The 27,903-nt window shown below is 36.9% G+C and overlaps 1 protein-coding gene across 8 annotated transcripts in view; it reads right to left on the bottom strand.

Moving 5' to 3' along the window:
• Window positions 1–27,903, bottom strand: part of EVI5 (ecotropic viral integration site 5) — a 197,694-nt gene that overhangs the window by 146,735 nt on the left and 23,056 nt on the right. For all 8 annotated transcript variants that reach the window (XM_032423640.1, XM_032423630.1, XM_032423649.1 and 5 more), the window contains exon 2: window positions 15,982–16,211. In XM_032423640.1, the coding sequence (XP_032279531.1) occupies window positions 15,982–16,130 (149 nt within the window). In that variant the 5' untranslated portion in view covers window positions 16,131–16,211. The remainder of the gene's footprint in view (window positions 1–15,981; window positions 16,212–27,903) is intronic.

Genomic DNA, 27,903 nt, shown 5'->3' with positions numbered 1-27,903 from the left:
ACTATATGGCTGTAATTGTTCTATTGTATTGTTAGTTATTGTTGTTAACCTCTTAACTGTGCCCAATTTATAAATTAAACTTTATCACAGGTAGGTATGTATAGAAAAAACAATACATACAGAGTTCAGTACTATCTACAGTTTCAGACATCCACTGGCATTCTTGGAATGTATCCTCCACAGACAATGGGAAACTACCATATTTGCGAAGAGTTGACAGTAAACTTTTTGAATACCCTATTGTACTCAGCATAATACTTTCCTATGGGTACCAGAGCTAAAAGATCAGGATACAACAGCAACAGGTCATCATGCCATTTGGAAATGTGTCAACTGCTAAGATAATTTACAAAGAGCTAACAAAAGACCTAGAAAAGCAAAGGTAAAAAAGAACTGCTATATAAGAAAAACACTGGCACTTACCGCAGGGGAATCAACTTTCCAAACAGGGATTCAAATATCTCTTGTAATGTTACATCAAAGAAACAGGATATGAATGTACTGGGAGAAAAACAGCAACTAGCAAGCTAGAAGAACAGCAAACCAGTAGCAGCAAAATACTTGCCTGACTCACAGAGTAGTCACCCCTTTCACATCAACATCATCAAGCACAAATTCAAGTCTCAGAGCAAGAGAAACAAAAAAGGGGAGAATTAAGAGAAAACCCAAGGAATTAGCACAGGAAACAATTCAGAGACAACTCACAGTGGGGTGCCTACATGACAGCAATCTCTCCAGTTCTGAAAGCATAGGGGTTTCTATTTTGCTTCTGTTTCTTTAAGATGAGGTCTCAGAGAAGGCAAACACAGGAGACTTGCACCTCCCTCCCAAATATCCTGGCCAGAAACTGATGCTTTGGGGATTACTTTTATATAGACATTCCAGACAGACAAACATAACAAACTTAACTTCTAAGATTTCTTAATTTAAAAACACAATGTGAAGCTAAGCTAGTTGCAACAGAAAAAGTAGTTCAATAAATTCTCTTAATTACATCATCAAATTCCTTAGGAAATCAACTAATAAAAAATGCAAAATAATCCTCAATGAAAAGAAAAAGAATAAAGAGTTTGTGTGAAGATCTTAAAGGCCTCTCCTATGATTGAAAATACATGAATTCTTTACAGAGAGACTTGAAAAGATTGGTTTTGCTCCTAAGCTTTTTAATTCCTTAATATTCTTGGCTGTGTTATAGAGAGTATCCTCAGGAAAACAAGGTAATGCTTTAGTAGTAAAATTATAAACGTAAGACGAAAGTTGGATCATCTAGATCAGCCCTGTCCAACAGAAATATAATGCAAGCCCCTTATATCAGTTTAAATGTTCTACTAGCCACATATAAAGTAAAAAAAAAAAGTATAATTAATTTTAATAATTTTACCAAATATAGTCAAAATACCATCTTAGCATGTAATAAAAATTTAATTAATGAGATATTCTTTTTTTCAAATCAACTCTTCAAAATCTGGTATACATTTTACTCTTATAGCACATAACAATTCAGACCAGCCACATTTCAGGTGCTCAACTGCCACATCTGGCTTGTGGCTACCATACTGGACAGTATAGATCCAGATGTTGGTAAGATAAAGATATATAAATTAAGGTTTCAAGGAATCCTGCTTACTATATTTAAAAATACATAAAATACATTTATTTTATTTTAAAAGAACCCTTATCCATTTTCCTTATTCTCATATCTCACCGCCCAAAAATCTGTTAAAAAGCAAAGAATGTAAAAGGAAATAAACACTGTTCAATGCTAAACTTTTAGACCACACAAATAATGGCCCATTAAAAATTTAAATTAGCAACATTCCCTTCCTTAATTAAAATGCACTGCTATCACACTTGAACCTTACCTTCCTAAATTCATCTCTGCCAAAGCCTTTGTATTTTTAAAATGAAAAACACATTTAACACATAGGAAAAAAATAGCTGTCCCATTTCAACTTTAAGGCTATCAATTATTAACTTTCATCAAACAGATCTTTGATATTGTATTGAACCATTTCTTCACATCTTTCTGGGGTTGCCACACGCACTGATACTTTAAAAGTTATAATTGCAGTAAAACTATGGGGAGGAAAAACAGTTTTTTGATATTTGATATTTTCATGTTTCTTAAATTATCATTTTCTAAAATATTGCCATTTTAATACTTTACTGAATTAAAGAGAGTTAAGTAACATAACCAGAGACTCATCTATATTTAGAGAAGAGAACAAAATATCCTAAATAAAAGCATTTTCCTTATATCCCTCATTACAAGTAGTAATTGTGTCTCATAATTTTTACTTTAGTTATGTAACTTACATATCTACATTATAAAACACAGAAGTGGTCAGAGAAAATTTAAGTTATTATTCTTATAATTTTTCCTTGGACTTAATATGTTGGCAGGATAGTAGGGCAGAACAGGGGGAGGAAAAGTTAGACCTAGTGTTTGCCATTTTATTTTTTGTTAGAGTCAGAAATGTGTTTTTCCACCAGGATTGTTCTAAGGCAAAAACAAGATGTCATTCAAACATTCTCTACACATAAATCCTTCCCATGGATTTTGAGTTTTAATGACAAAAAAAAACAAAGAGACAGAGAAAGAGAAAATGAAAGTCTCAAAATGTGAACTCGAAATGAGTACAGATTTTGAGTAATCCACACAAGAACAAGGGTGACAACCTTCTGCTCCTTTTATTTCTTCAAATTCTTACTTGTCAAAACCTCTTTTCTGAGCATCTTTAAACTCTAGTAATTATTCCTTAGATATTAACATATACACAGGGCACATCTGGTATTCCCAAATAAACTGTGAATTACTTGGGAAAAAGTTCATCTATATCCATACCTTACTCACAATAATTTTTAATATAGTGGTTTGTATATTTTAGCTGTACAATAATTATTGATCACAACCATAAAAATAAATTCAACTCTGGTCACTTAAAACTCAGCACCAAAAGTTATCTTTTGTGCAAACTACTTTTCCATGTAAGAACCAAGTCAAAACTTACAAATACTTTATACCCTTTAGCACTATCTATAAGTGTTTATTAGGCTATTAAAATTTACTGTGACTATATTTCTGTATGTTTAAAACTTAAGTACTTAAGACATACAAACAACACTTGGCTCCAACTTCTAGAGATGAACCACAATGTGAGATGAAAAACACACTGGATGGGATTAATGGCCAATTAGACATGGCAGAAAGAAGTATTAGTGAATTTGAATACATAGCAGTAGAAATTTTCCAAAAAATGAACAAAGTCTCACTGAGCTGTGGAATAACTTCAAGAGGGTTTAATATTTGTGTAATTAGAATCTCTGAAGAGGAGGAAAGCAACAAAAAAATTTTGAGATAAAAATGGTCAAAAAGTTTCCAAATTTGAAGAAAACTGTAAATCTACAAGAAGTTCAACAAAACCCCAATATAAGAAACAAGAAGAAAAGTACAGGGGCGTCTGGGTGGCTCAGTCGGTTGAGCATCCAATTTTTGGTTTCGGCTCTGGTCATGATCTCAGGGTCCTGGGACTGAGCCCCACTTTCGGCTCCCTGCTCAGCAGGGAGTCTGCTTGTCTCCCTCTCCCTCTGCCCCTCCCCTCACTCACACGCTCTCTAAATATATTAATTTAAAAAAGAAAAGTACAATAAGGCATCTCTCAGAATTAAACTGCATAAACCAGAGATAAAGAAAAAAAAAACTATTAAAAAGAGACAGGAAAAAAAAGATACATTATATACACAGGAACAAAGATAAGGAAAGGATCAGATTTCCCAATGAAAACAATGCAAGACAGAAGTCAATGAAACATCATTAAAGTACTGCGGGGAGGGGGGGGGGGAAGAACTGCCAACCTATACACAGAAAAAGTATCTTTAAAAATCAAAAGAGGGGTGCCTGGGTGGCTCAGTCACAGTTGAGTGTCCACCTTCAGCTTGGGTTGTGATCCCGGGGTCCTGGGATCAAGCCTGGCATCAGGCTCCTTGCTCAGCGGGAAGCCTGCTTCTCCCTCTCCCTCTGCCTTCCGCTTCCCCGGCTTATGCACGCACACTCTCTCTCTCTCTCTCTCTGTATGTCAAATAAATAAATAATAAAATCTTATAAAAAAAAAGAAAAAGAAAAAAAACAAAGACTCAAACATATAAGAGCAGCCCCACACTACATGAACTTTTAAAGAAAGTCCTTCAGGCAGAAGGAAAATTGTATCAGTTGGAAATCTAGAGCTAAAGAAAGAACCAAAGAGCTCCAGAGATGGAAACTATATATGTAAATACATGAGATTTTTTCTTATTATTTCAATCTCTTTAAAAGATAATTGGCTTGGGACGCCTGAGTGGCTCAGTCGGTTAAGTGTCTGACTTCAGCTCAGGTCATGGTCCCAGGGTCCTGGGATCGAGTCCCACATAGGGCTCCTTGCTCGCTGGGAGCCTGCTTCTCCCTCTGCCTGCCTCTCTCTCTCTCTCTCTGACAATTAAATAAATAAAATCTTTATAAAAAAAAAGATAATTGGCTTGAAGCAAATATCATAATATAGCATGGGGTTTACAACATATATAAAAGTAAAACGCTTGACAAACCTACCATGAAGGACTGGAGAGGAGAAATGGAAATGTACTATTCTAAGTACTTACACAACGTGTGAAATACTATGAGATCCCTTTAAGGCAGACGGTGATAAATTAAAGATATCTACTACAAACCTTAAAGAAACCAGTAAAAAAAAAAAAAAAAAAAACAGTTATAGCTAATAAATCAACAAAGAAAATAGACTCATTAAAAAATATTCCATTATGGGGCGCCTGGGTGGCTCAGTCGTTAAGCGCCTGCCTTCAGCTCAGGTCATGATCCCAGGCTCCTGGGATCAAGCCCCACATCGGGCTCCCTGCTCAGCGGGAAGCCTGCTTCTCCCTCTCCCACTCCCCCTGCTTGTGTTCCCTCTCTCACTGTGTCTCTGTCAAATAAATAAATAAAATCTTTAAAAAAAAAAAAAATTCCATTAAGTCAAAAGTAGGCAGAAAAATAAAAAGGAAACAATATAAAACAAAATGACTGATGTAAATATAAGCCTATCAATAATCACATTAAATATAAATGATCTATTTTCCTTAAAACCCAGAAAACACTATGTTAAATGAAAGGAGCCAGTCACAAAAGACCACCTATTGTATGATTCCATAATGAAATGTCCAGAATAGGCAAACCCATAGAGATAGAAAGTAGATTAGCAATTACCAGTGGCTGGAAGGTAAAAAGGGGAGACTAATGGATACTTTCTTCTGGGGGGGTGATTAAAGTGTTCTGAAATAGGATAGTAGTAATGGATGCACAACTTTGTAAATATACCAAAACCCACTATATTTGTACACTTTAAAATGGTGAATTTTAAACTTATAGAATAAGTTAAAAATACAGTAACAATACAATGAAAATACAGGAAAAAAAAAACAGATGAAATATTAATAATAAAGTACATATCTTCTTGGGTCCATCCCTGCAAGAAGATTGTAATTCCCACTTCACTCCATGAGGTCTGGGTACGTGATTTGCTTTGCCCAATAAAATCTAAGTAGAAGTTATGTGGATCACTCCCTAACCGATACTTTAAGGTATTTCCACTCTATCTCTTTTCCATTTGCTGCAAGTCTGGTTGTTCCTGGATAGGGGCAGGTCGTTGGTCCTGGAATGAAGAAGTGTGGAACAAAGATGTACTCAACCTGCAGCTTGAGATGAACATGAAATGTGAGGAACAAATAAAGATTTGTTGGTGTAATTTTTTTGAAAGTAAATGGTCTAAACATTCCAATTAAAAGGCAAAGATCGTTGGTTTATATTTTAAAAAGCAACACCCAACTATATGCTGCCTAATGGACAAACTTTAAGGATAAAGAAAAAAGGACGGAAAAATATATAAAATTTTAACACTATTCAAAAGAAAGCTACAATGACTATATGAGATAAAGTAGATTTCCTTTCGTAAGATTTATTTATCTTTCTTTTAGAGAGAGAGAGAGTGTGTGCAAATGAGAGCATGGGTGAGGTAGTGGGGAGGGAGAGAGACAGAGACAGGCTCAAGCAGACTTCCTGCTGAGCCCAACACGGGGCTCAATCTCACTACCCCAAATCACGACCTGAGCCAAAACCAAGAGTTGGACCTCCAACTGACTGTGTCACCCGGGTGCACTGAGATAAAGACAATTTCTTCTCTCTCTTTTTTTTTAGGATTTCCTGTAAGGAATTTTTTTTTTTATTTAAATTCAATTACTTAACATATAATGTATTACTAGTTTCAGAGGTAGAGGTCAGTGACTCATTAGTCCTATATAATAACCAGTGCTCATTACATCACGTGCCCTCCTTGACATCCATCCCCCAGTTACCCCATCCTCCCACCCCTCTGCCCTCCAGCAACCCTCAATTTGTTTCCTATGATTAAGAGTCTCTTATACTTGAGCACAGGCTGCTGGGAAGATGGCAGAGTAGGAGGACCCTGGCTCACCTCTTGCCATGTGGCTACCTAGAAAACACCCACATCAGCATAAATAACCCAGAAAGCAACCCGAAGACTGGCAGAACAGACTCTCCATAGCCAGATGTAGACAAGACGCCACAGTGAAGCAGATCCACTCCCTCCAACTGCTCTTGGCAAGATCCCATCAAAGCACTGCCACGTGCCTGGCAGTGTATAAACAGCCCAGACAAGGGTCAACACCACTCCAAAGTGAGTCCTGCTCCAAGGAGAGGAGAATATAACCACACACCAGTCTGACTGTGATGGCAACAGTGGGTTGGGAACAGGCAGCTGGTCTGACTGCAGGCCCCACCCACCAAAAGCTTCTCAGGGCACAACACAGGGAAAGTGTCCTGCAGTTTGATGTTACTTCATCTCTGGCAAACACCTGGTCTTACTCAACTCCAAGCCCAAAGCAGCCCCGGATGAGCCCACTAACAACAGAGGCACCAGACTGCCCACAACAGGCAGAAAGCCATCGCAGACTGAACTGAAGGCAAACAGAGCTCCACTGCAATGGTAGGACACCCCTATAGCAACACACATAGGAGATACCCCTGAAGCACCATTTTCTGGTGAAAAGGAGACATGGTACTACAGGGCACTACAGGACCTCTTCTTCACAAAGCCACTACTTTCAAGTGCAGGAGATGTAGCTGACTTTCCTAACACATAGAAACAGACACAGCAACAGACAAAATGAGGAGATAGAGGAATATGTCCCAAATGAAAGAGCGAAATAAAATCATAGCAAGACACCTACACAAAATGGAGATAAGTAATATGTCTGATAGCAAATTTAAAGTTATGCTCATCAAGAATGCAGTGGAGAAGTCAGCAGAGAAAAAAACAATTGTATCCATAACTTAGGAACTAAAATTTCTAGAGGAAAATGAAACATGAGCATGTCCTCATATGTTTTTCTACATTTAGTTATCACTTTGCAAACATAGTCCTGGTGAGTTACCTAGAACCTTTTTTTTTTCTCTTTCCAAAATAAAACTCTATGTCCTGAATTCCATTGGCTCTCCCATAAAGCAGAGGAGCTTGGCATACTCAAGATTCTCGGTTGCAAGTGACAGAAAACCCTGTACCGACTGGCTTTAAATAAAAAGGAATTATACGGGTTTGCTTCACCAGAGCATCCAAGAGGTGGCACTAGTTTCAAACACAGCTTTTTGGGCGCTCAAATGCCTCCAGGTCCTGGTGTCTCCATCCCTCTTTGCCTCCTCTAACCCACAGCAGCTGCCGCAACTCCAGGTGTACATCTCCTCGCTCGGAGATCCCGGTGGAAAAGAGCTCATTAGCATAAGCCCATAGGAAAGTCTGGGTCTGTCTCTGATTTCACAATCATGATGTGCTATAACAGTCAGGACACTTGGTTCTAGTTCTGACACTATTCCTAGAATTTGTACAATGATGTTGGGAAGTTATTTGCTCCTCCCATGCCTCAACTGTCTCATTTGCCAAATAAAGGGATAAGATCTCAAAAATAAATAAATAAAATAAAGTTATGTCATAAAGATACTTGCTAGAATTGAGAAAGGAGTGCAGGACCTCCATGACACCCTCCACCAAGAGATAGAGAACCTAAAAAAGAACCAATTAGAGATACTGAACTCACTAAATGAAAATTAAAAAGGACCACCTGGGGGCGCCTGGGTGGCTCAGTCGTTAAGCATCTGCCTTCGGCTCAGGTCATGATCCCAGGGTCCTGGGATCGAGTCCCACATTGGGCTCCCTGCTCAGCGGGAAGCCTGCTTCTCCCTCTCCCACTCCCCCTGCTTGTGTTCCTGCTCTCGTTGTCTCTCTCTGTCAAATAAAAAAAAAAAAAATCTTTAAAAAAGGACCACCTGGAATAAAGAGCAAACAAGAGGAAGTAGAAGAATGGATCAGCAACCTGGAGGACAGAGTAATGGAAAGTAATCAAGCTGAGCAGACGAGAGGGGGGAAAAAATACTCAAAATGAGAATAGACCAAAGGAACTGAGCAACACTGTCAAGCATAACAGTCGCATGATAGGGATCCCAGAAGGAGAAGAGCAAGAAAAGGGGGCAGAAGATTTATCTGAAGGGGTGTCTGGGTGGCTCAGATAGTTAAGCATCTGCCTTAAGCTCAGGTCATGATCCCAGGGTCCTGGGATTGAGCCCCACATCAGGCTCTCAGCTCAGCGGGGAGCCTGCTTCTCCCTCTCCCATTCCTCCTGCTAGTGCTTTCTCTACCTGTGTCTCAAATGAATAAATAAAATCTTAAAAAAAAAAAAAAAAAGAAGATTTATTTGAAGAAATAATAGCTGAAAACTTTCTGAATCTGGGGAAGGAAAGAGAAATCCAGATCCAGGAGGCACAGAGAGCCCCCAACAAAACCAACCCAAAGAGGTCTGCACCAAGACACAAAGTAAATAAGATGGCCAAAAGTAGTGATCAAGTGAGAATTTTAAAAGCAGCAAGAGAGAGGAAAGCAGTTATGTACAAGGGAAACCCCATAAGGCTATCAGTGAGTTTTTCAGCAGAAACTTGGCAGGCCAGAAGAAAGTGGCATGATATATTCAAAGTGCTAAAAGGAAAAAAATCTACAGCCAAGAATACTCTATCCAGCAAGGCTTTCATTCAGAATAGGAGAGAGCGTTTCCCAGAAAAACAAAAGTTAAAAGCAAAACCAGCCATGTCCCTGTCACACACAATGCCATCGGCCTGTGGGTCCCAAATCCACAGTCCAGCCATCCTCCTGCCTCAGTCAGCATGCATGGCCTGCCAGCTGCTCAAGGCCAAGTCAATACATCTTCACCAAAGACTGACAAGGATTCAAACTCTTCCCCTCAAATTCCAGCCCCTGTTCAAGTTTGTGCACAAAAGTGGGCATAATTATAACAGCAGAATGAAGCAATCCAAATAGTGACACTAATTCTGTGGAATATATAATGGATAAAAGGAGTGTGCTAGGCTGAGAATATCTCCAACAAGCACATCAAAGAACAATACATACAGCATGATTCTCATTAGTAAAAGAAACAAACACGGGAAGAATAGAACAAGACGAAATCAGAAAGGGAGACACCCCATAAGAGACTCTTAATCACAGGAAACAAACTGACGGTTGCTGGAGGGAAGGGGGCGGGGGATGGGTAACTGGGTGATGGGCATTAAGGAGGGCACTGGATGCAATGAGCACTGGGTATTATATAAGACTGATAAATCACTGAACCCTACCTCTGAAACTAATAATATACTATATGTTAATTAATTGAATTTAAATTTAAAAAAAGAAACCCCCCCAAAAAAGAAGAGTCTCTTATGGTTTATTTCCCAATCTCCAATTTCATCTTGTTTTATTTTTTCCTCTCTTCCCCATGATCCTGTTTTGTTTCTTAAATTCCACATATCAGTGAGATCATATGATAATTGTCTTTCTCTGATTGACTTATTTCACTTAGCATAATACCCTCTAGTTCCATCCATGTTGTTGCAAATGGCAAATTTCTTTTTTTTTTTTTTTTTTTTTGATGCCTGACTAGTATTCCATTGTATATATACCACATCTTCTTTATCCATTCATCTGTCGATGGACATCAGGACTCTTTCCATAGTTTGGCTATTGTGGACATTGCTGCTATCAACATTGGGGTGCAGGTGTCCCTTCGGATCACTACATTTGTATCTTTGGGGTAGATATCTAGTAGAGCAATTGCTGGGTCATAAGGTAGCTCTATTTTCAACTTTTTGAGGAACCTCCATACTGTTTTCCGGAGTGGCTACACCAGCTTGCATTCCCACCAACAGTATAGGACAGTTCCCCTTTCTCCGCATCCTCACCAACATCTGTCATTTCCTGACTTGTTAATTTTAGCCATTCTGACTGGCGTGAGGTGGTATCTCATTGTGGTTTTGATTTGGATTTCCCTGATGCTGAGTGATGTTGAGCATTTTTTCATGTATCTCTTGGTCATTTGAATGTCTTCTTTGGAGAAATGTCTGTTCATGTCTTCTATTTCTTGATTGGATTATTTGTTCTTTGGGTGTTGAATTTGATAAGTTCTTTATAGATTTTAGATACTAACCCTTTATCTGATAAGACATTTGCAAAAATCTTCTCCATTCTGTCGGCTGTCTTTTGGTTTTGTCAACTGTTTCTTTTGCTGTGCAAAAGCTTTTTATCTTGATGAAGTCCCAATAGTCCCAATTTTTGCCTTTGTTTCCCTTGTCTTTGGAGAAGGGTCTAGCAAGAAGTTGCTGTGGCCAAGGTCACAGAGGTTGCTGCCTGTGTTCTCCTCTAGGATTTTGATGGATTCCTGTCTCACATTTAGGCCTTTCATCTATTTTGAGTCTATTTTTGTGTATGGTGTAAGGAAATGATCCAGTTTCATTCTTCTGCATGTGGCTGTCCAATTTTCCCAGTACCATTTGTTGAAGAGACTGTCTTTTTTCCATTGGACACTGTTCCCTGCTTTGTCAAAGATTAGTTGACCATAGAGTTGAGGGTTCATTTCTGGGCTCTCTGTTCTGTTCCACTGATCAATGTGTCTGTTTTTGTGCCAGTACCATACTGTCTTGATGATTACAGCTTTGTAATAGAGCTTGAAGTCTGGGATTGTGATGCCACCAATTTTGTTTTGTTTTGTTTTTAATAATCCTTTGCCTATCAGGAGTCTTTTCTGGTTCCATATTAGTTTTAGGATTATTTGTTCCAGCTCTGTGGAAAAAAGTTGATGGTATTTTGATAGGGATTGCATTGAATATATAGATTGCTCTGGGTAGCATAGACATTTTAACAATATTTGTTCTTTGTATCTTCCTCAATTTCTTTCTTTCTTTCTTTGTATCTTTCCTCAAATATTTTAAAAGCATAGTCTTCTGAGTATAGGTCCTTTGCCTCTTTGGTTAGGTTTATTCCTAGGTATCTCATGGTTTTTGGTGCAATTGTAAATGGAATCGACTCCTTAATTTCTCTTTCTTTTGTCTCATTGTTAGTGTATAGAAATGCAACTGATTTCTGTGCATTGATTTTATATCCTGCCACATTGCTGAATTCCTGTATAAGTCTAGCAATTTGGGGTTGGAGTCTTTTGGGGTTTTCCACACAGTGTATCATGTCATCTGTCAAGAGTGAGAGTTTGACTTCTTCCTTGATTTGGATGCCTTTTATTTCTTTTTGTTGTTGTCTGATTGCTGAGGCTAGGACTTCTGTGTACTATGTTGAACAACAGTGGTGACAACAGACATCCCTGCGGTGTTCCTGACCTTAGAGGAAAAGCTCTTAGTTCTTCCCCATTGAGAATGATATTCACTGTGGGCTTTTTGTATATGGCTTTTATGATTACTGGGGTATGTTCCCTCTATCCCTACACTGTGAAAAGTTTTAATCAAGAAAGAATCCTGTACTTTGTCAATTGATTTTTCTGCATCTATTGAGAGGATCATATGGTTCTTGTCCTTTTGTCCTTTCTTTTACTGATGTATTGTATCACACTGATTGATTGCAGATGTTGAACCACCCTTGCAGCCCAGGAATAAATCCCACTTGCTTATGGTGAATAATCCTTTTAATGTACTGTAGGATCCTATTGACTAGTATCTTGGTGAGAATTATTACACCCATGTTCATCAGTGATATTGGTCTATAATTCTCCTTTTTGGTGGGGTCTTTGTCTGGTTTTGGGATCAAGGTAATACTGGCCTCAAAGAAAGAGTCTGAAAGTTTTCCTTCCATTTATATTTTTTGAAACAGCTTCAAAAGAACAGGTATTAATTCTATAAAGTCAATTTCTAAGCAAACAATATTACCAGGGATGAAGACATTTCAGAGGGCATAACAATCCAAATGTTTATATACTTAATAATACAACTTCAAATTACACGAAACAAAGACTAAAAGAATTTAAAGAGAAACAGACAAATCCACAATTACAGTTGGAGGTTTCAGTACTCCTCTGTCAGTATCTGGTATCACAAGTAAATAGAAAACAGCAAAGATATAGTAGACTTAAACATTATCAATCAAATTTAATTGATCAACATTAACAGAATACTCCACCAAACAACAGCTGAATATACCTTCTTCTCAAATTCACATAAAATGTTTACCAAAATAAGACCATATTCAGGACCGTGAAACAAGTCTCAATAAATTTAAACAGCTATTGCTAAAGCAGGGCTTGAAAATAAATGTACAGCACCAAACATTTATATTAGAAAAGACAATACGAAGACAGAGACATTACATAAAAATGTCAAAAATCCCAAGACAACTACAGATCAAATCCACTATGACCATAGATACAAAAATTCTAAATACAATTTTAGATCGAATCCAACAATATCTTATAAAGACAATATATCATGACCCAGTGAGTTTATCCCCAGAATGCAAAGTTGGTTTAACATTCAAAAATCAATGTAATTCACCATATTAAACTATAAGAGGAATACCACATGATCATTTCAATAAATTCAGGAAAAGCATTTGACAAAATCCAACACCTATTTCCTTTAAACTCGAAGAAAACAAGGAAGAAAAAGGAACTTCCTCAATCTGATAAAAGCCATCTACAAAAACCTACAGTTAACATATTTAATGCTTTATCCCTAAGATCAGGAAAACAAGAATGTATGTTCACTACTTATATTCAAATTTGTACTCAAGGTGCTGGCCAGTTGCAGTAAGGTAAGAAAAAGAAATAAAGGCACCCAGATTGGAAAGGAAGAAGTAAAAGTGCTTTATTCACAGATGACATGCTCATCCACATACAAAATCTCATGGAATCTAAAAACAACAACATAACCTACCAGAACAACAAGTTTAGCAAGGCAGCAGGATACATAAGGCAATATAGTTCCAATCAAAATCTTAAGAAGTATTTTTGTGGAAATTAAGAACTTGATATAAAATTCACATGGGAATGCTAGGTTCCAAAGTAGCCAAAATGGGAGAACTAAGTTGGAGGATTAACACTACCTGATTTCAAGACATAAAGTCACAGTAATCAAGACAGTACTGTATTGGCATTAAGTGAGAAAACAGATCAATGGAACAGAATAAGTCTAGAAATAGGACTATACATACAATAACCACTAATTTTTGACCAAAGCTCAAAAGTACTTAAGTGAAGAAAGGATAGCCTTTTCAACAAATGGTACAGGAACAATTAAACATGCATATTCAAAAAATGAATTTTGATCTATACTTTGCTCCATATACAAAACTAACTCAAAATGGATCAGACCTAAACATAAAACTTAAAACTATAAAACTTTTGTAAGAACATATGAGTCAAGCTGTGTGACCTTGAGTCATCAAAATTACAATCCATAAAAGAACAATTTCAAATTGGACTTCATCAAAATTTAAAACTTGCATTCTTCAAAAGATACTATTAAGAGAATATTAAGCTGCAGACTGGGTAAAAAATATTTTAAAAGCATATATCTGATAAAGAACTATATCCCAAATATACAAAGAACTCTTCAAATACAATGATAAGAAAGCAAACAACGTAATTTTTAATGGGCAAAAATTTCAAACAGAGAAGACACGTCAATGGCAAATAAACACATGAAAAGATGCTCAACACCATTAGAAAATGCAAATTAAAAATACAAGATACCAATACCTGTTAGAATGGCTAAGATTAAAGACTAACCATATCAAGTATCAGCAAGGATGCAGACGAACTAAAAATTTCATATACTGATGGTGGGAATGTGATAAAGTATAGGCTCTTTGACAGTTTGACAGTTAAATGTGCACCTATCACATAAACCAGCCATTCCAATCCTAGGTATCTACCCAGAAGAAATGAAGTATACATCTATGTATACAAAGGTTTGTATACATAAATAATGTTCATAGCATTTCATAACAAAAAGTGAATAAACTACAATATAACCATACAATAGAATATTACGAAGCAATTAAAAATGAACTATTCATACACACTACAACATGGATGAATCTCAAAATAATTATTCTGAGTAAAATACTCCGTTTAAAAAAAATACATATTATTCCATTTCTATAAAATTCTAGAAAATGCAAACTAATCTAGATCAATGGCTGCCTGGAGATGGGAAAGGGGATAACAGATATGTTCATTTTCTTGACTTTGGTGATTATTTCACAGATATATACATATGTCAAAACCTATCAAGCTGTACACCTTAAGTATGTGTACTTTATTATGTCAATTATATGTGAAAAAAGCTATTAGAAGTTGTCTCTGTGGGAAGCCTAGGTAGCTCAGTTGGTAAGCGTCTGCCTTCGGCTCAGGTCATGATCCCAGGGTCCTGGGATCAAGCCCCGCATCGGGCTCCCTGCTGTGCAGGAAGCCTGCTTCTCCCTCTCCCTCTGCCTGCTGCTCCCCCTGCTTGTGCTCTCTCTGTCAAATAAATAAATAAAAATCTTAAAAAAAAAAAAAAAGAAGTTGTCTCTGTTATTACCCTTAAAGCCAGTGGTAGTATATATCTTGACTGAACACAAAAGGGGACTCTTCCAATAATTCTTTTGTAGCTGATGGCCGAAAGAGCTTCTGATAATAATATAGTGAAGGGCACACAGGGTCTAGAGTATATATTCTCAACAAACAACTATTCTATTTCATTTCCATTAAGAGAGAAGGATACTTCGCCTTCTATGAATGAACTGAAGAGATTTCCCACTCTAAACCATAAATCAGGTATCTATCCTAAATTAAATTACTTTACAAATTAACCAAAGGGGACTAGTTTGAGAGTTTAAATCAAAAATGGTAGTTTTAGGGGCACCTGGGTGGCTCAGTTGGTTAAGCATCTCCCTTCAGCCCAGGTCATGATCGCAGGGTCCTAGGATCAAGCTCCATGTCTTATCAGGCTCCTTGCTCAGCAGGCGGTCTGCTTCTCCCTCTCCCACTGTCCTTCCCTCTCCCCCCACCCCACCCCAGCTTGTGCTCTCTCTCAAATAAATAAAATCTTTAAAAAAAAAAAAAAAAAGATGGCACCTGGGTGGCTCAGTTGGTTAAGCAGCTGCCTTCGGCTCAGGTCATGATCCTGGAGTTCTGGGATCGAGTCCCACATCGGGCTCCCTGCTCAGCGGGGAGTCTGCTTCTCCCTCTGACCCTCCTCCCTCTCATGCTCTCTGTCTCTCATTCTCTCTCTCTCAAATAAATAAATAAAATCTTAAAAAAAAAAAAGAAAAAGAAATGGTAGTTCTATTTGCCTTAAAAAAATTCTAAAATTCAGGAAAAATTTAGGGAATTTGCTATATTAAGAAAACAAAGCTCTAAAGCTTTCTGAGCCAGAAGAAAATTTTAGTACAACTTTAAGACCAACTCCTCCAAAAAAGACTTGAATACTTTTGTTAAGTAATTTTCATAAACAAGGAGCCAAAGACTAGAAAATAAATATTCTTAATATGAGTAAATTTTGATTATGGCACATATACATAAATGAATGGTTGAGCTCATATAACTACAGAGAAAGAAAAGCCAAGCAACCTCACTCACCTATTTTGTTCCTCCAGTTTAGCCAGGAGTTCTAAGTCGTCTGGACTCAACTGTGAAGGGGAAGATGGTGAAAGGGCTGGCGTGGATAGTGTGGTAGATGAGGATGTAGTATGTAATGAGGCAGATGGACTTGCCACCTGACTGGCCATCTGACTGACTGTATGTGATACTGTGTTCTTCACCCATGAGAGAGTAGAACTCAGCTTTTCTGCAACCTTGTCTGTCGCCACCTATGGATAAAAATGAAAGTTGAATATATTTTAGTTTTATTGCATTCATTACCAAGAACGTGATAACCCTATTTTTAATTAATAGGCACCATCACAATAGTTTCTTTGAGGTGATAAAGGTAAAACCTACTTTAGCAACAATTATCCTAACACCTGGCTTTTGGAAAATATTTCAGTTCTGCAACATGAACAAACGAGAACAGCGTTTTCCAAACTACAGGCTAAAATCCATCAGGGAGTAATAAAATCAATATGACAAGTAACGCTAGCATTTTTAAAAATGAAAAAGAACAGAAAATATCAGTGTAAATATATACTGTCTTATGAAATCGTTGTTTCAGTTACACATATGTATTAAAACTATGTACTACCTGTACATATATCTATGGGTATATTTAGTTGGGATGTAAAATGTATTCTTTAGTCAAAAACATTTGAAAACAAAGGTATTAAAACACGTCCACTGGGTGATGAGGATAGGGAAATGCTGTAACAGGATTAATAATTCAACAAAAACTGGGGTTGCTTAGCCTAAGTAAGATGTAAGGAGACCCATGATACCTATCTCCAAACAGCTAAAGAGTATTTTTATAGAAAAGGGACTTTTTCTAGAGGAACAAAATTATGATAAATGGTTGAGCTAGTAGAGTGGGAGAGATTCAAGACACAATTTTCACATAGCTGGAAATATTCAGAAATAGAATGGGATGCCTAAAAAGAGTAGACATCCCCACCAATGGCTATAATAAAGCAGCTATTAGAAGAGCCAAATGTCAGAAGTTGAAGATAACTTTCTGTTTTAAGCGGGCAACCAGAATTTAAAAAACCCTTAAGATCCCGCCTATCTCTAAGATTAAGTGAATGACACATATGTCCATAAAGTCATCATAAATTATATCCATCTCCTAAGCAGATACATATACAAATGCAGCTGAAAAATAAAATATACATAAATAATATTCAAACATGGCATTATCATTCACTAATGAAAAACATAATAGCCATATTTGAATACCTATATAAAACTAAACATTCTTAATGATACGAGTTTACAAAATAAGGTGTTAATAGGCTTTTTAAGGGACTGTATTTTCTAAAAACTATCATGAAAAGAGCTTCTTGATTGAAGTACTTAGATATATAAAAGCTAGAAACTATGACATGCTTTCATGAGCTTTGAGAAGATCTTAAATTTTATGTCATAGGTAAATGGCTAAAGCATTGCAAATTATTTTCAGATTCAGCATACTCTCAGCTAATCTTAGTTATATATAGTAATTTATACACACAGAAATTAAAATACCAAGGCATACAATCCCATCGAGACTATTTTAGCAAACACTATTCTCCTCATGGGTTGCCCAAGGCTTTTTTTCTCACCTCAGTACATAGATGACTCTCTATCCCTCTGTCCCCAGTTCCTCCATCTCAACCCAGCAGGATACTTTGATATAAGCAAAGGATAAAATGGAAAAGGGATTCTAAGGCCATAGTTAAGCAACTCAATATGAGGCTGGAACTTCTAAGACAAAAATTTGATTATAAGTGCTGAAAGGGCCAAAAGTTTTATTAACCTCTCATTTTCAGGAACTCACTTTAGAATTTACTTCTCTTGGAAACAGTAGTATAAAAGGGATAAGGGGACTTCTCTTGGAAACAGTAGTATAAAAGGGATAAGGGGACCCTTACTGTTGAGGGAAGAATCCCCAAGAAAGACAAGCAGGCTACAGTATGGGACCCAAGGAAAAGAAGCCAGGGGCAGATCATTTAGGCTTCCAGGCAAAACAAGTCCTCGCCAATGCACAGACCAGCAGCACAGCTCCTCAGGGCAAAAAGCCAGAAAGGAACCAAAGAATAGGAGCCATAGTAGACCACAAGATAGCCTATTGTGATTTGTTATCCTATTGATCTTTTCTACATAATTACAACCACAAATTCAATTATCAAGATGGCACTAATTTGCATCCCCAAATCACAGTAAATAGAAAACCTAACACATAAAATTACAGAAAAATGTTACCCCTTATTAATACCAACCATTAATTTCAGATATGCTTACAACTTTCAAAAATTAATACTTCACATTTCCATTATATAAAAGTTCCTTACTAGAGTTAACTGTAGGAAAGGCAAAAGATTCCTACTATTTGCTTTCATTTATTAAAACAAATTTATCCTACCCCTTCTGCACACTGTAGCAACAGGCTTCCATTTAAAGAGTTTGGAATAATGAAGAGCACAATCCTGACATCCTTTCAATTTTGCTGAAATTCAGCTGATATGAGATTCAATCTAGAACTACTGAAGGCTCACTAACTCATCTTCATATGTTAAATACTGAAATATAACCAGAGTATTTAATTGCAGTTGCATTTTAATAAAGTTTAATACTCATGGTTCTAGAAATCCCATAGGATTTTTTCATATATCATGACATGTTCTATTTTTCCTTTAACTCTACAGTAGTTTTCCAAATCTCCACCCTGTCACCTCTAAATCTCCTTCCCTCATCCTATGGTAAACTGAGGTCATGAAGACATAGTAAATCTGACAATGACATCACAAAGTTCCTGTCTACCTCATAGAGGGGTTATGCATTTATTTTTAATATGAACATACTTTGAAAAGGTCAAAACCATCATTAAAAATGCTTAGTAATCAGGGGCACCTGGGTGGCTCAGTCAGTTGAGTGTCTGCCTTCGGCTCAGGTCATGATCTCAGGGTCCCGGGATCGGGTCCCACATCGGGCTCCCTGCTCAGTGGAGAGTCTGCTTCTCCCTCTCTTCCCCGCTTGTGCTCTCTCTCGCTATCACCTTCACTATCTCTCAAATAAATAAATAAAATCTTTCAAAAAAAAAATGCTTAGTAATCAGGCACAAATGACCACACATTGTAGGACTCCATTTATATAAAATGTCCAGAATAGGCAAATCCAGAGACAGAAAGTAGATCAGTGGCTTCAAGGACCTAGGGGAATGACTGCTAATGTGCATGGGATTTCTTTTTGGAGTGACAAAAATGTTCTGGGTTTGGATTGTGGTGATGGTTACAAAACCTTGTGAATATACTAAATGCCACTGAACTGCACACTTTAAATGAGTGGATGGATTTATGGTATGTGAATTATTATCTCAGTTGTAAAAGGGCTTAGTCAATCTCAGGAAACTACATAATATATGATTCCAACCATACAAAAAAAGGCAAAACAATGGAGACAGTAAAAAGATCAATAGTTGCTAGGGGTTGGGAATACGGGAGAGATGAATCCTCTGCCTAGAGCACACAGGATTTTTAGGATAGTAAAAATATTCTGTGTAATACCATCATGATGGATATGTGTCATTACACATTTGACCAAATCCATACAATGCACAACCAACACTAAGACTGAACCCTAATATAAACTACGGATTTTGGGTGATTATAACTGTCAATGTAGGTACATCATTGGTAACACATGTACCACTCTGGTGGGGAATGCGTGTTGGGGGGCAAGGAGTATACGGGAAATCTCTGTACTTTCCACCCAATCTTGCTATGAATCTAAAACTGTTCTAAAAAAGTAAAATTTTAATAATAAAGGTTAGTAGGAATCTTAGATATTACTACAATATTTGAATAGGATTTCCCATGAAAAACAATCATGGTTTCTCTACTGCTCTGTATTTTATAGTAAGTTATAAGGATGGTTTTAACTTCCAAAAATGACTATTTTTATTTCTTTTTTAATTTTTAATTTTAATTTTATTTTAATTCCAGTGTAGTTAACCCACAGTGCTATATTAGTTTCAGGTGTATGATATAGTGATTTAACAATTCTGTATATTAGTGCTTATCAAGACAAGTGTACTCTTAATCCCCTTTACCTATTTCACCCACCCCTCAACCACCTCCCCTCTGGTAACTATCAGTTTGTTCTCTATAGTTAAGAGTCTGTTTTTGGGGGGCATCTGGCTGGTTCACTCAGTAGAGCATGTAACACTCAATCTCAGGGTCATGAGTTCAAGCCCCATGTTGGGCACAGAACCCTACTTAAAAAAAAAAAAGTCTGTTTTTTGTTTTGTCTCCCTTTTTTCCTGTTTGTTTCTTAAATTCCACATATGAGTGAAATCATATGGTATTTGTCTTTCTCTGAGTTATTTTGCTTAGCATTATACTCTCTAGCTCCATCCATGTTGTTGCAAATGGCAAGTTTTCTTTTTATGGCTGAATAATATTACATATATATGTAATATTATGTAAATATGTGTATACATGTAATTTATATAATATATGTGATTTACATTATATATGTTTACATTAATTACATAATATATGTATAATATGTGCTGCTGGTCTGTGCATTGGCGAGGACTTGTTTTGCCTGGAAGCCTAAATGATCTGCCCCTGGCTTCTTTTCCTTGGGTCCCATACTGTAGCCTGCTTGTCTTTCTTGGGGATTCTTCCCTCAACAGTAAGGGTTTTATTTTAAGTAATAAAAATATTTTACATTAATTACATAATATATAATATATATAATGTAATTACTTTAATTACATAATATATGTGATTTACATTATATATTTTTACATTAAATACATAATATATGCAAAACATTAATTACATTATATATATATATAAATCACCTCTACTTTATCCATTCATCTATCAATGGACACTTGGGCTGCTTCCATAATTTGTCTATTATAAATAATGCTGCAATCAACACAAGGGTGCATATATCCTTTTCAGTTAGTGTTTCGTATTCTTTAGTGCAATTAATGGATCATATGGGAATTCTAATTTTTTGAGGAACCTTCATACTGTTTTCCATAGTGGCTACACCAGTTTGCATTTCCATCCATACTGCAAAAGGGTTCCTTTTTCTCCACATCCTTGCTAACACTTGTTTCTTGTGTTTTTGATGTTAGCCACTCTGACAGGTATGAGGTAAAATCTCACTGTGGTTTTGATTTGCATTTCCCTGATGATGGGTGATGTTGAGCACCTTTCAATTTGTCTGTTGGCCATCTGTATGTCTTCCTTGGAGAAATGTCTGTTCGTGTCTTCTGCTCATTTTTAATTGTACTACATGTTATCTGGGTGCTAAGTTGTGCAAGTTCTTTATATATTTTGGATACTAACCCTTTATTGGATATGTCATTTGCAAATATCTTCTCCCATTCTGTCAGTTGTCTTTTAGTTTTGTTTGGTTCCTTTGCAGTGCAGAAGTTTTTGTTTTTATATAGTCCCAATAAGTTTATTTTGCTTTTGTTTCCCTTGCCTCAGGAGACATATCTAGAAAAATACTGCTATAGCCAATGTCAGAGAAATTACTGCCTGTGCACTCTTCTAGGATTTTTATGGTTTTAGGTCTCACATTTAGATTCTTAATTCTATTTTTGTGTATGTTGTAAGAAAGTGGTCCAGTTTCATTCTTTTCCATGTAGCTGTCCAGTTTTCCCAACATTATTTGCTGAAGAGACTTTTTCTTGACATACATTCTTGCCTCCTTTGTCACGGATTAATTGACCACATAATCATGGGTTTATCTCTGGGCTCTCTATTCTGTTCCATTGTTCTATGTGTCTATATTTTGTGCCAATACCATACTATTCTGATTACTATAACTTTGTAGTATATCTTAAAATCTGGGATTGTGACATGTCTAGCTTTTTCTTTTTCAAGACTGCTGTGGCTATTTGGGGTCTTTTGTGGTTCCAAATTTTAAGATTGTTTATTCTAGTTCTGTGAAAAATGCTGTTGGTATCTTGATAGAGATTGCACTGCATCTGTAGATTGCTTTGGGTAATATGGACATTTATCAGTATCTTCCAATTCGTGAGTATGGAATGTCTTTCCATTTGTTTATCTCAATTTAATTTCTTTCATCGATGTTTTATAGTTCTCAGAGTACAGGTTGTTCACCTCCTTGGTTAAATTTATTCCTAAGTATTTTACTATTATTGGTACAATTATAAATGGATTGTTTTCCTAATTTCTCTTTCTGCTGCTTCATTATTCATGTATAGAAATGCAAAGGATTTCTGAATATTGATCTTATATCCTGCAACCTTACTGAATTCATTTATCAGTTCTGGTAGTTTTTTGGTGGGATCTTTAGGGTTTTCTATATATAGTATCATGTCATCTGCAAATAGTGACAGTTTTACTTCTTCCTTACCAATTTGAATGCCTTTTATTCCTTTTTTCATGTCTGATGCTGCTACAACTTCCAGTACTAGACTGAAAAAAAGTGATGAGTGGGGGGTGCCTGCCTGGCTCAGTCGGTACAGCATGGAACTCTTTATCTCAGGGTTGTAAGTTCAAGCGCCACACTGGGTCTGTTCAAACTTTCTATTTCTTCCTGATTCAGTTTTGGGAGGTTGTAGGTTTCTAGAAATGTATCCATTTCTTCTAGATTGTCCAATATGTTGGCATATAATTTTTCATAATATTCTCTTATAATCCTTCTATTTCTGTCGTATCGGTTATTTCTTTTCTTTCATTTCTGATGTCTTTTTTTTTTTTTTTTTAATGAGTCTAGCTAAAGGCTTATCAATTTTGTTCAAAGAACAAGCTCCTGGTTTCATTTACCTGTTATACTGGTCTTTTTTTTTTTTTCTTTAATCCATTCCATCACCCTGTATCTTTTGATTGGAGCATTAAGTCCATTTACATTCAGAGTAATGATTGATAGCTATGTATTTATTGCCATTTTGTTACTTGCTTTATGGTTGTTTTTTGTAGTTCTCTCTTTCTCTCTTCCCTTACTCTCTTCTCTCATGATTAGTTGGCTTTCTTTAGTGATATACTTGGGTTCCTTTCTCTTCTTTTTCATACCTATTACTGGTTTTTAATTTGCGGTTACCATTCAGTTTGTATATAACATCTTCTGTATATAGCAGTCTATATTAAGTTGATGACCACTTAAGTTTGAACCCATTCTTTACTCTTCTCCCTCCCAACCCCCACCATGTTTTAGGTATATGGTGTCATACTTTTATTTTGTGAATCCCTTGACTGATTTTTACAGATATACTTATCTTTACTGCTTTTGTGCTTCCTACTTTTCTTACTTACTTATGGTCTTTCCTTTCCACTCAGAGAGTCCCATTTAACATTTCTTGTAGAGCTGGTTTAGTGGTCAGGAACCCCTTTAGCTTTTGTTTGTCTGGGAAACTCTTGATCTCTCCTTCTATTCTAAATGATAGCCTTGCTGGATAGAGTATTCTTGGCTGCAGATTTTCTCCTTTCAGCACTTTTTTTTTTTTTTAATCAGACTGGGTTTTTTAAAATTTCAATACATATTATTTTTTTTAAAGATTTTATTTATTTATTTGACAGAGGGAGACAAAGCGAGAGAAGGAACACAAGCAGGGGGGGTAGGAGAGGGAGAAGCAGGCTTCCTGCTGAGCAGGGAACCCAATGCAGGGCTCGATCCTAGGACCCTGGGATCATGACCTGAGCAGAAGGCAGACGTTTAACGAACGACTGAGCCACCCAGGCGCCTCCTCCTTTCAGTGCTATGAATATATCGAGCCACTTCCATCTGGCTTGCAAAGTTTTTTCTGAAAAATCTGCTGATAGTATTATGGGGTTTCCCTTGTATGTAACTGTTTTCTTCCGCAAATTTTAAATCTCTCTATTTACCACATTTTTTGCCATTTTAAGTATTATGTGTCTTGGTTTGGACCTCCTTGGGTTGATTTTTAACTGCCTCAACCAATAATGTATATCAAAAATGATTACTGAGACTCACTTTTGGAACCCAGCCACCAAGGTGTTGAGAAACCTAAACTAGCCCACACAGGGACCACAAGGAGAAGTCAAGTACAGGCATTCTGGCCTATAGCTGGGGTCCCAGTATCAGCCACTGGACAGGAATGTGAATACACCATCAAATGATTCTAGACCCCAGATGAAGAATCAACCTCAGCCTCTGAGTCTTCCCAGCTTCTCTGCTTCACAGGCATTTTGAAGCAGAGACAAGCCCTTCTCCTAATGCTCTGTCCAAATTCCTGACCCACAGAAACCATGGACATACTAAAGCAATTATTTTAAGCCATTAAGTTTTATGGTGGTTTGTTATACAGCTATAGTACCTGGAACAATATCATATTATCTCACAAAATTAAAATATTTAACAATACTTGAAATGAAACCACGAAATTAAAGTATAAATTATTAGTAAAGACATCATTCTGAACTTGTTTTTGAGGGGATCGAGGGCTCACATAGTTGAGAAACAACATCTTTTTACATACCTGTAGGGTGATATAAGTAGATACAAGACAGTACACTAAGAAAATATAAGTAGACATTAGAACCAGAGAATTAGATTAATGCTTCAGAGGCCTGAGAGAACAGCATTTAATTCAGTTAGGAAAATTTATCATTGATTTGTGGCTCAGAGTCAAATGCATTTAAACCACATCATTACTTTTTCACTGCTATTAAAATGGCATTTTGATTAGCATGCTAAAGCAATGCCAAGAAATAAGAATTTCAAGGAAGCCTTTTGTTTAACAAGTAGGCTATTTTCTTAAAGTAAGAATCTTATTTTTGGGGGCATGTGGGTGGCTCAGTCAGTTAAGTGTCTGCCTTCGACTCAGGTCATGATCCCAGGGTCTTGGAATCAAGCCCCACATGGGGCTCTCTGCTCAGTGGGGAGCCTGCTTCTCCCTCTCCCTCTGCCTGCTGCTTTACCTACTTGTGCCCTTTCCCTCTGACAAATAAATAAATTTTTTAAAAAAAAAAATCTTGTTTCCTGAGTGATACAGGATATAATTAATTTGAAGACTTTATTATAAATATTTATATTTTCACCACAAGACTAAAATAAAGTAGAAACATTTCAATAAAGATATACAAAAGAGCTTAGTTCAATGGCAAAGCAGTTTGTAATTAAATTTACATTTTAAAAACTTGGGTCACAGCTATAAAAAGGAATGCAGTACTGACACATTCTTTAACATGGATAATCTTGAAAACGTTATGCTAAGTCAAAGAAGCCAGTCACGAAATACCACATATGATTCCATTTATAAGAAATGTCCAGAATAGGCATTATCTATAGACAAAAAGTTGATTAGTGATTGCTTAGGACTGCGGAAGTGGAGGGACAGGGAGCTATAAAGGGTTCAAGGTTTCTTTTTGAGGTAATGAAAAACCACTGACTAATGAAAAACCACTTTACATGGGAAATTGTATAGTATGTGAATTATGTATCAAGGAAGCTTTTAAAAATTTAGGTATGAACAAATTTCTCCATAAAATAACAGACCAGATTACAATGCAGGGAGTCCTTGACAACCCTCTTCATCTCTAATCAAGTTTGTGTTTTTGAACATGCCCACTTTAAAACCCTCTGACCTGCTCCCCTCTGGACTGGCTGCTGTCTGCTCCTGGTGCTCAACTGTCACCTGGGGGTCTCCCTTCACTGTGATCCAGGTATTTCCTTCACCTCTCTTTGGGTCGGATAATGTTTCCTAAACCCCTTGTCTTTCTTTTTCTTGATACATTCTCTCATTTTGGTGGGATACCTCCTCTCATAGCTTCCTGAAAGGTAAACTTAAGACACTGCCTATGTGAAAATATCTGTATTCTACTGTAACACTTGAAAATTTGGCTGCATTATAAACCAAATTAGAAATAATTTTCCCTCAGATTTTTGAAGATATTGCCTCCAGTTGTCTTTTACCTTCCATTATTTTTGTTGAAGAGTCTGAAACCACTCTAATTATATTAATTATCCTATTCCCTTCACCTTCGGGAAATTCTCCCTCTTCTCTTTAGTCCCTTAATTGTTAAAGTTTGCAATGAAATGCCTTGATGCAAATATCTTTTTATTTTATTTTAGTTAGCACTTTGATGGGCTCTTTTAACTTAGAAACTCATGTCCTTCAGTTCTGGGAAGTTTTCCTGATTTATTTCTTTGATGATATACTCCTTAGATTTCTTCTCTTTCTTAAATTCTTATTATTCAACTATTATATTTCTTGGGCTGGCTTTCTGATTTTACCTTTCCTCCCAATTTAATCACTACTTTCCACAAGTGCTCATCTCACACAGCCTTACTTGATATTGTTACAATGCAGGACCCCTCAGTGGTTGAGCATTGGGCTTTCACATTAGAGACCTGGTTTAACTCCAGCATCTCTACTTACTGCTGATATTAAGCCTCAAGCTTCATATTTGTAAAATAGAGATAATAAAATGTACACAAAGTACTTGGCATATACCTAGCACTCAAATGCAGCTATTTTCCTACTATCATTTTTTCTTCTCTTATTCTCTTCTCCTGGCTTTTCTAACAACATGTTCTTAGGGTTTTCCTTCTATTTCTCAAGAATCTTCTTGTTGGATCCTTTCTATGCTTTATCCGATATTGTCCTCCACAAATCTATCTTTGGCCACTTTTTTTTATTCTAGGCTGGATCAATATGAACTCCGTACCCAGGTTCTAGTCATCTCTACCACTTACTAGCTGTGTAACCTTAGGCAATTTATTTAACAAACTGATGCCTCAATCCCTCATCTGAAAAAAGCGGATTAATAAGCATATCAATTGGGGTGCCTGGGTGGCTCAATGGGTTAAGTGTCTGCCTTGGCTCAGATCAAGATCCCAGGGTCCTGGGATAGAGCCCCCGCCTGGGGGCGCGCACGCGCTCCCTCTCTCTCTCTCTCTTTCTCTCTCACTCACTCTCTCAAACGAATAAATCTTTAAAAAAAAAAAAAGCGTATCAATCCCCTATGCTTTACATGAAAATTAAACATTTTATGACACTTAGAACACTACCTAGCATAGTAAGCACTCAAATGTTTGCCGTTATTACATTACTACTACCTCTACTGCCTCTGCTACTACTACTATTACTACTACTACTACTAGGATTACCATTAAAAAGGCCCATCCACGTGCTCCCAACAGATCTCCTAAGCGTCTTCAGAGACTATACTAGACTATACATTTCTATTCTACTATATAGACTAGAACTATACATTTCAAAATTATATTTGGAATCTTGCTTGTTTCTTGTCCCCATCTCTAACAGTTTACAAAGAATTATCTTCCTACTCCTCCTCCAAACCTGTTGTTACTGATGGTCTCATAATCAGTATGTTACCAACTATGTTAGTCACCCTTTGTTTTTATTTGGGGGGAGAGGGGCCCGACAGCAAAGTTTATTGAGTGATAGTAAAGTGATAGCACAAAGCTCCTAAAGAGGGAAGGGACCCAAGAGGGCTGCCCTCACCCTTTGTTTTCTTTTTTTTTTTTTTTAAGATTTTATTTATTTATTTGACAGAGAGATAGAGAACACAAGTAGGCAGAGTGGCAGGCGGAGGGAGAGGGAGAAGCAAGCTCTCGGCGGAGCAGGGAGCGGGACGTGGGACTCCAACCTAAGACCCCAGGATCATGACCTGAGCCGAAGGCAGCTGCTTAACCAAATGAGCCACCCAGGCGCCCCGCACCCTTTGTTTTCTTTTATACAAATGCACAGCTGTGTAACTACTGAAGGAAAAATAAAAATCCAAACTTATCTTTGTGACAAGCATCCTTCCTATAGAGGTAATTTCTTAAAGAATTTCACTCATAACTTAAGCAAGAGATATCTGAATACTGACTAGCATAATGAGCCGTATTCTGATAACCTCAGGACATTAAGGAATTGCCAAGAAAAATATACTGCCCAAACTGAAGGAATGGGTT

The sequence above is a fragment of the Phoca vitulina genome, unplaced genomic scaffold (genome assembly GCF_004348235.1).
Source record: "Phoca vitulina isolate PV1807 unplaced genomic scaffold, GSC_HSeal_1.0 scaffold2, whole genome shotgun sequence".
Lineage (NCBI taxonomy): Eukaryota > Metazoa > Chordata > Mammalia > Carnivora > Phocidae > Phoca > Phoca vitulina.
The sequence above is the reverse complement of the archived record's forward strand: the minus strand, read 5'-3'. Positions and strand labels throughout refer to the sequence as shown.